The sequence below is a fragment of the Papaver somniferum genome, chromosome 4 (assembly GCF_003573695.1).
Source record: "Papaver somniferum cultivar HN1 chromosome 4, ASM357369v1, whole genome shotgun sequence".
Classification (NCBI taxonomy): Eukaryota; Viridiplantae; Streptophyta; class Magnoliopsida; order Ranunculales; family Papaveraceae; genus Papaver; species Papaver somniferum.
In genome coordinates, this window is record NC_039361.1 from 159,176,486 (window position 1) to 159,177,903 (window position 1,418).

At 36.8% G+C, this 1,418-nt stretch overlaps 1 protein-coding gene across 1 annotated transcript; it reads right to left on the reverse strand.

Moving 5' to 3' along the window:
• Positions 1-525: 525 nt before the first annotated feature.
• Positions 526-1,170, reverse strand: LOC113273356. Its single transcript, XM_026523090.1, has one exon. The coding sequence runs from the start codon at positions 1,168-1,170 to the stop codon at positions 526-528; it is 645 nt and encodes a 214-aa protein (XP_026378875.1).
• Between the last annotated feature and the right edge of the window lie 248 nt (positions 1,171-1,418).

Consider the following 1,418-nt stretch of genomic DNA (forward strand, 5'->3'; position numbering starts at 1 on the left):
TGAGTTTTGATTCTGTTTACCTGTATAGTTTCATCACAATCTTGGTCATTTCTTGATCCTGGTAGAACACAACAGTTATAGCTAGCCCAATAGTTGTTGATGTGGTGGTTGTAGATCCGGAGTGTGAAGGTTTTGACACCTTCTTCAATGACTATCCACAAGAATAGCCTAAGTTTTGATGGATACTTCTTAGTCAGAACCTTGAAGTAATCCCTTGGTGCTGATGATGGTTGTGTAGCCGACGGTTTGGCGGATGGGTAGCTGTTGCTGCTGTGATATGGTGTACGGCTCATGTGTCCTCCTTTTGTGAGGACATTCTGTCGTTGTGGATGTAAAACTTGCATAGCGGCGTCCTGTTGTTGATGATCCGCAAAATCTAAACTATCTGTAGTACTACTAACAAAGTTACCTAAAAACATGAAAGAAAAATACATAATAGAAAATACTGGTTGGTGATTTTGGTCATTTTCATACTGGTTGGCAAAGTTGCTTCGACCACTATCTGTGTTCCTTGAATTCAGCTGCCTATGATGGAGGTGATACCGTGTTGATCCTGGAGCCTGTCAATGGAACGCTCCTCCTTAACATTTTTGAATTTATTTTCTGTTGAATGTTCCTGTTCAGCTTTTGCTTATTAAGTTTTTCAAGTTCAGACAACAACTTTTTAATTTTCTTAGTAGGTAAGCCACAAACATTTTTTCTCCAAAAGATTAGTTGGTCTCTTAGATTTTGCAGATTAAAAATCATTGAACCCGTTGGATCTGAAAGATCCCGATTCCGGCAAGAGTTAATTAAATCTAAACAAGATTGCTCTTTCAACCAGGTATCAAAAAACTTGAAATAGGAAGTAGAGTTGTTTATAATTTTTCCTTCCATGTTCAACAATAGTGGACAATGGTTTGATCCTACTGGGATCAAGACATTAAGAGAGGAATCTATGAATTGATTTTTCCATTCAACATTGATAAAAGCCTTATCCAATCTTTCTTGGATATTTTCAGAACCACCTCTATGGTTATTCCAAGTAAATTTTTCTCGTTGATAGACAAAATCCCTTACTTCTGATCTCACAAGGAGCCTCTTGAAAGGTTCAACTTCACTTTCAATAAATGGTGCACCTCCTTGCTTATCTTCCTCACTCAGAATTTGGTTCCAATCACCTGTAGCCATTCATGCTATTCTATTCTAGTTTACTCTATTTTTTTCCAGGAATTTCCATGAGTCTAATTTGGATGGTTTACAGGGAGATCCATAAAAACCTGTTAACAACCATTCTTTTTCACAGAAATTGGTTTTAACTAGGACATTTATCATATTAAAAAAAAAAGAATACATTATTTCAAAATTAAAACCATCTACCCATGCCATAGCAAGTCCTCCTGCTATGCCCACTGGGTCAACAATAAAAACATTGAGAA

Coding starts and splice junctions, on each gene's coding strand:
- LOC113273356 (XM_026523090.1), bottom strand. CDS start 1,170: ATGGCTACAGGTGATTGGAACCAAATTCTGAGTGAGGAAGATAAGCAA.